At 45.0% G+C, this 7,101-nt stretch overlaps 1 protein-coding gene across 1 annotated transcript; it reads right to left on the reverse strand.

Annotated features, from left to right (window-relative positions):
• Nucleotides 1-3,646: 3,646 nt before the first annotated feature.
• On the reverse strand, nucleotides 3,647-4,911 carry LOC125547654 (expansin-A24). The gene is made up of 3 exons (XM_048711465.2): nucleotides 4,655-4,911; nucleotides 4,212-4,536; nucleotides 3,647-4,117 (listed from the first exon to the last, which is right to left on the reverse strand). The coding sequence occupies exons 1-3, from the start codon at nucleotides 4,812-4,814 to the stop codon at nucleotides 3,808-3,810; spliced, it is 795 nt and encodes a 264-aa protein (XP_048567422.2). The 5' UTR covers nucleotides 4,815-4,911; the 3' UTR covers nucleotides 3,647-3,807.
• Between the last annotated feature and the right edge of the window lie 2,190 nt (nucleotides 4,912-7,101).

The raw sequence follows: 7,101 nt of genomic DNA on the forward strand, positions 1-7,101 counted from the left end.
TATGTGAAAATTGCACTGCTACTCCCTCCTTCCGGAAATACTTGTCATCAAAATGGATAAAAAGGGATGTATCTAGATGTATTTATGTTCTAGATACATCTCTTTTTATCCATTTTGAAGACAAGTATTTTCGGACGGAGGGAGTATATGATTGATCTTTGCATACTATATAAAATATAATTTCAGTGGAAAAGTCATGTGCTTTTATTATTACTTATTTATTTTAAAGTAAATAACATGCCACTAATTCATTGTTCCTTATAAAACTTCATTGTTTTGATATTTTATCTAGTTATTATTTTATTTCCTTTCTTCTTGAAAGCTAATGCCAATGCCACTAATTCATTCCTCCTTAGTAACATTTTTTTTTTGCAAAAAATCCATTGTTATATGCTTATTCTTGCATATTTTTAAAGAGCGTATTTTTGTGTATATTGTGTGGAAATTTTATCATTGCTTATTTTAGAATTTCTTTTTCATTTTATTTCTTCTTAAAGAGTAATACCAATGCCACTGATCATTCTTCCGTAGAAAACCTTCTTATTTTGATCTTGTTTTACCTTTTATTTCTCTTTTCTTTTTTCTTAAAGGGTAATACCAAAACCATTAATTTATTTTTTAGAAAACTTCATTAATTTGAATTGGTACTTATTTCATTTTCTTCTTCTTTAATCGTAATAACAATGCTACTTCTTTGGTTTTACAATTTGCCAACATAATAATACTAATAAATAAATAATTAGCATAGGGTGTCACGTCCCTGCGGATTCTTAATTTCACATAAGCAGGTGGGCCAATGCTGATGGTGTTGGTTTAAAACAGGCAGACTACGGGGTCACCGCGGGGCAACTCGAGGATTGATTTTACTCATAGGCTGACCTATCCGATCGTAGTCTGATAACGAGATACGCGCGGCTCCTATTGGGGTGTCGGCACGTCGGGAGGTCTTGCTTGATTTGTTTTACCTTAGTCGAATGTCTTGTGCACTGGAATTGTTGTTTATACCTGACGCCGACGGACACCGAGCAAGTATATCTGTAGTGAAAGATTGGAATTTCACACTGTCCAGAGTCTAGACAATGTCTTATACCTGACTGACTACATCGCTTGTTAAATTGGAGGAAAAGATTGCAATTTATGGTGAGACTGATGGTTTGCAGGATGATGGCAGGTTATATATTTTTCTTGAACTTTATGAACGCTTAGATTTCATCTTATCTTGATGTTTGAATTTCTTTTCGCTTTGGCGCTTTTGCTGGTGATGTAACTTCATTGAGTGTGTGCACGGGAATATATCTGGTGCTCCGTGAGCACCTAAGCTCAAGTCAGATCCAAGGGCTCCCATGAGGTAATGAACATTTTTGCAAAATGTCCTCAAGAAGTCCAAAAAATGCGCACAAGTACATCAGCTACAGGTCCTTAAATGCCGTTGGATCTTGAATCCAACGGCCCGGAAGCCCGTATCACAGGAACACCGATGTCCCGGTATCACAGGATACTCTCCCGTGTTTGTGTGGCAGCCTGGAGCAGAAGAAGAAGGTGATTCCCGAATGCCAAGTGGCTGACTAGGTGGTGCTGACCAACGCCAACTGCTCCCCCCCCCCCAAGAGCGCATCCACATGCATGCTTATACTTCCAACCAAACTCAATAACCTTATTGACGGTCCATGCTGCTGCCTCCCGCCAGTGTCGATGCGTGTAGAGAAGCTAGTGAGTTGATGTGTAGCTTCGTTTACCTAATATAAATGTAATCGAGAAGCTGGTGATTTCAGCCCAGCTCCACACAAGTGCTCTACTCCCGTCGCATCTCCCCATGTTCCGAGCCCCTCGTCCCCCTTGTGTCTCCCCCGCGGGCGACCAGGGGGAACCCTAGCTGACGTCCTCTCGGCCCTCCTCCACCTCCACCTCTCCTCACTGTCTTCCGTAGCACCGCCGGGCAAAGCTTGGCCAGCTGGGCGGTGGTGGGGCGTCTTTCCCCCTTGTTCGTTGCAGTTGGCGCGGGGCAGCCCTATCGGGGCGGGGCGCCTAGCTAACGTGGGGTTGGGCGGCGCGGCGGGCGGGTTTCTTGGCAACGTCGTGCACGGTGCGGCTGTGGTGGCCTGCTCGCGGCGTGGTGATGGCTGCGTGGTGGGGAAGATCAGTGGTCGCGGGTGCTGTCGGGTTCAAATCGAATCCAATTCTGGGTCTTGTGCTTGAACGCCGTCGGCCGTCGCTGACCACCCTGGGCCGTTAGATTCGGTGCCTCGAGATCTACGATGGATGCTTCTTGATCCTCCTTCATGGTGGGTTTAGTCCCATGGCTCTCACATCTCTGCAGGTTTCGGTTCATGGTCTGTCGCCGGATCCGGAGCCGACAGAGGTTTGGTGGTATAGGATGGGGACCGGAGGAAATTTTGATCGGTTGCCATCGAGGACCCGGCTGTTGACAGCAATCGAGGTATTGCTCTCCTCCTCTCCTTGCTTTCTTCCCTTGCGTCCAGGTAGTTGTTTTGTGTGCAATCTTCTTGCTGTTGTGAAAGAGCATAATTAATCTGAAGACGTTCAAGGTTGAAATATGTACAATTGTTACCACCAAGTTAGAAGATTTTGCATCCAGCAGGCCATTGCAACAATCATCATGAAAGGCGTCGTCGAAGAAAATGGGATGTTCCACAATGGCCTTGTATTGCGGGCCAACGTCTGAAGTCGCACAGGCCTACAACGTCTAGACATGACGCCTTTCATGAAGCTATGGTGTATACTCCCAGATATGGTAGGATGGGAATTCTAGTGATTGACGATGACAATGATGATGTGTTGGTTGAATATGTATTTTATGTAATTGACAAAACTTTGAATTTGTATATGACAAAACTTTCTAGTTGACACGGTCCTCCTCAACTATTGTAGCATTCTAATTAATTAGTTTGGGTGCCATGAATATCGTTAATTGTGTTTACTATTTGTTGCTTCTATTTACTAACACTTTCTCTTGGTGTTGCTCAAGTATATTATGTTGCATATTCTCTTTGAATTCGTCTGATGATGATGCATCTCTGAGAGAGATATAGACCATAGATGGCGAAGAAGTGCTATGCCCTGTACATAGGGAGGGTTCCAGTAGTGTACGACGAGTGGCCAGAGTGTCAGGCCAAGCGTAACGCTTCCCGGGCGACAGCTAGAAAAGGCTTTGAAAAAGGAAGCGATGCGGAAGCTAGTTACTTGAGGTGCACACTAGCGCGAGAGAAGGGGAAACACGCCGAGTCGGCTACCGCACATGTGCAAGAGTCCATCGAGCATTGCCTCGCCGATGCCATGGACTCATGGAGGTTGGCCTCTCCCTTCTATCACATGCATCTATGCCCCTCAAGTTTTTGGATGAGGCATTCCGTACTGATGTCTACCGTATTAATCGTGTTCATAGTCATGTTATTCATAACCAGACGCCCTTAGAACACATTGTTGGCACTAGAATCAACAACTCATTTCTTAGAATTTTCAGTTGTGCAGTTTTGCCCAACTTGCGACCATTCAACAACACAAACCTGAGTTTCGATTCGAATAGTGTTTCTTTCTTATAAGCATGAGTTACCATGCATAGCACTAGAATGACATAATCTATTCACAGAATGCATCATAGAAGTTAATTTGAAGAATACACAATTGATGGAATGAACATAATCTTAGATACACCAGACGAATTACATAGTGAGTATGAACAAATTGAATTGTAAAATTAAATCAGTGATACAAGCAACACACAATTACACAACTTGCATTTTATGCAGCGTAATTACCACAAATCCATCACTCGGCAGACATTGCTCACTAGAATTGCAATTTGCTAGCAAATGATTGCCCAAAGTTCCATCCCTTTGGCACAACATCATTGAACACAAGCGTGTGTCCATCACTGTTGGTTTGTCTGAAGGAGAGCATCTTGCCGGTGAGGTTCGCAAGCGAGTGCCAGTTAGCACCCCAATTGCGTGCCATAGGCATCCACTCGTCGGAATCAGAGGTCTTGACATCCATGGACTTGATCGAGCCAGCTGCAGCAACATTGCTCACAAGCACAAGATTGAAGTACTCGTGACCATTGATTACGAACCTCACGCCACCCCGCTTCACGCACGGAACTCTGCATGTGTATGGCAGTGACATAGAAAAAAGTTAAAGTTATGTGGCTCCGATGACTCTAAACTAACTTTTGAACTTGTAAGAAGCATATATACCTCTGGTACATGACGGGGATGATGCCACCTTTATAAACACCAATCTTCTCCCAGGCCGGCTGGGCCATGTCGAAATGCGGCCGCGGTGGGTTGCACCAGCCGCCGTTGTCATTGGGGAGGGCATCGTTGGGCGGGCAGAAGTTTGTGGCCGTGACGGTGACCGTCACACCAGGCTTGCAAAACAAGGGATCCGCGCGCTTTCGGTCGCATGCGATCTTGTAGCACTGCCCGCATGCGGCACCGTCATTGAACAACACGGTGCTCAGAGCCGCCGTGCGTGTCCCGTACCCTTCAGAGAAGAGGTTACCATACCCGCAAGCGCCACCTGCAATATGCAATATATAGAACCCATCGCAAGTGTTAATACACAGAAGAACAAGATCAACCGGGCATGCACGCAGTAGATAGATGTACAGGCGTGAGTTGAATGATTAGTTGATTACCCATTGTGTCAGAGGCGTCAGCGCCGCCGTAAAACGTTGCATGCGCCTTCTGCCAGACGAAGGGTTGCGGGGATGTCGTGGTCGGGTTGTCCGCGGCCACAGAGAGCACACAGCCGATCGCCGCCAGCAGCATCCCTGCAACAAATCGAGCTGGAGCCATATCGGCCGCTAGCTCTTGAAGTTTGATGAACTTGTGGCCTAAATTAATGGAAGCGTTTGTTCAGTGTGTCTATATTGATCTGTTGCTGACGGTTGTGAGCTGCTGTGGTGATCTGACGATCGTTTGTTTATATAGTCTTCACTGCGGTCAATTCGTACGTACGTCGCTAGAGGATTAAGCAAGGCCACCCTGATTGGTTCAATGAAGCACGTAGCGTGCAAAAGTGCCTGGCCGTGCAGCCAAGCCGTGGCTTGCGTGGCAATCAAGAGATATATGTATAGTATGCATGTAGGCGCAGACCCGTCCCTTGAATCGTACGACGAGTGTTCATGTCCTGCATCTGATCCTCAACGTCGGCGTGTGATAATTAGGTCGTGAAGAAACCTTGAGTTGTCAGTAAGGCACATCGACAGATGCTTTCAATCCGTATCCGTCCATTCTTATGCACGGTCGTGAAGAAATCTTCGTCGGTTTGGTCTTGCGAAGTAACTTGACGTTGCTTTGGTGCCGGTGGATCATTCTGTGGACGTTAAACCAGGCTAATCCTATATTTTGCAAGTTGCTGGGTGGATCATTCTGTGGACATTAAACCAGGCTAATCCTATATTATGCAAGTTGCCCAAACGTGTAGGGGGCACGTTTTCGGTTAGCAATTTATCTGTTTCACCATACCATTTCATGTTTGTTGTTTCTCCCTTTTCAATTTTTCTTATGGTTTCCCATTCGATTTTGGTTTCTATTTCTAAGGAGCAACTAACCAAAGGTTATCCTTTGGGGATCCCTTAAGGATCAAATTTTTTTTGGCCTTAGAGCGCGTCAAATGATGCATCCGGGCGCCGTCACGTATCGTGTGCTGGGTGCCCCCTCTGAGTTTTTTGCACGCGTTTTTGGATTTTAGATGGGGTTTTTCAGTTTTTCAGTTTTTGCCTGGTTCACCTTGGTTTTGGAGAAAAAAATTGTTTCATTTTTCACAAAACATAGCCATGCTTCTTTAACAAAAAGTCCTTCTTATCGGTGTACTGAACAATGGGTGTTCATACCCCTGACTACGCACCGGCAAGATGCAGCTTCCATGCCGGGAAGGACATGGCAGAAGTAGATCTATCCCAAGATGCACAAGTCATGGTAAATAATACCGTAAAGAAGATCTCCGGGCAGAGAAGATCATCTCAAGATCAAGATCCAGGCTGCCGGGAAGCTACCTTTCCTGGCATGGTGTTTCTCCACGTTGCTAGCAAGCTCAAGGCAAGCAAGCCCAAGCTCCCTCCACCGCTTCGCCGCACCTGCTTCCCAGGAGTCTACCGACAGGTGGCGGGCGCGTAGGCGCTTAGGTAGAAGCTGTTGGGGCATGTGTCGATCCATCTTTTGGAAGAACAACTTTATTGGCATCCGTCTACAGGGTGTCGCAGTAACAAAAGGTAGCCACCATTATGTTTCTCGTGGAAGCACAAATTTGCTTCTGCAAGAAGCACAACCAGTGTCTCCGGAAGAAGCACATATTTACTTCCACGACAAGCACAACCAATGCTTCCGTCAGAAGCACAGTTTGTGCTTCCACGAGAATCACAATTGTGCTTCTTAAAGGGAAAAATACAACCTATGCGTGTACGAGAAACATAGTGCTTCCGCGAGAAGCACAACATGTGTTTCCCTAAGAAATAGAGAAACCCACAGCATGTGCTTTCAGAAAAAAGTGAAAACAACAACTGTGCTTTCGGGCTCCCTTTTTTCTCAGGTTTTCTTGGTATCCTTTCTTTTCGGTTGCCAGTGTTTCTCGGTTTTTGTTTTTGGAACTTTTCGGTATTTGTTTCCTCCTATGTTGAGATTTTGTTTTTCTGGTTTCTGGGTTTTTCGTGAAAAAAAAAGTTTGTTGGAACCTATTAACATGGGATTTAGTTTCGACCATCCCGACGCAAAATATGTAACGCTGAAAATGATTTGGTATAAACACATGGTTCCAAAGATAAAACGTTTTGAATAAACGAATCTGTCAAAAAAAAGTGTCAGGTTGTGACAACTGGCACATGCAATGCATCCACTTGTCAGCGCCTAAAGAGGTGGGGGAATGACCTTTGATAAGGGGACCTTTAACTAGTGATTTCATTTTTTCTAATGATATTATATATATAACTTTTTCACAGATATTATAAGCAACTGTATAAAAATTTAATGTTATTGGGACACATTGGGACGACCCATATTGGGGGTGTATGCATGTTTGCCCAGCTGTTTATGGCAGGACCACTTATTTGAAGCACAAAAAAAATGGTAGAGCAAAAGCATAGAG

The sequence above is a fragment of the Triticum urartu genome, chromosome 3A (genome assembly GCF_056163025.1).
Source record: "Triticum urartu cultivar PI428250 chromosome 3A, HENAU_Tu73, whole genome shotgun sequence".
NCBI lineage: Eukaryota > Viridiplantae > Streptophyta > Magnoliopsida > Poales > Poaceae > Triticum > Triticum urartu.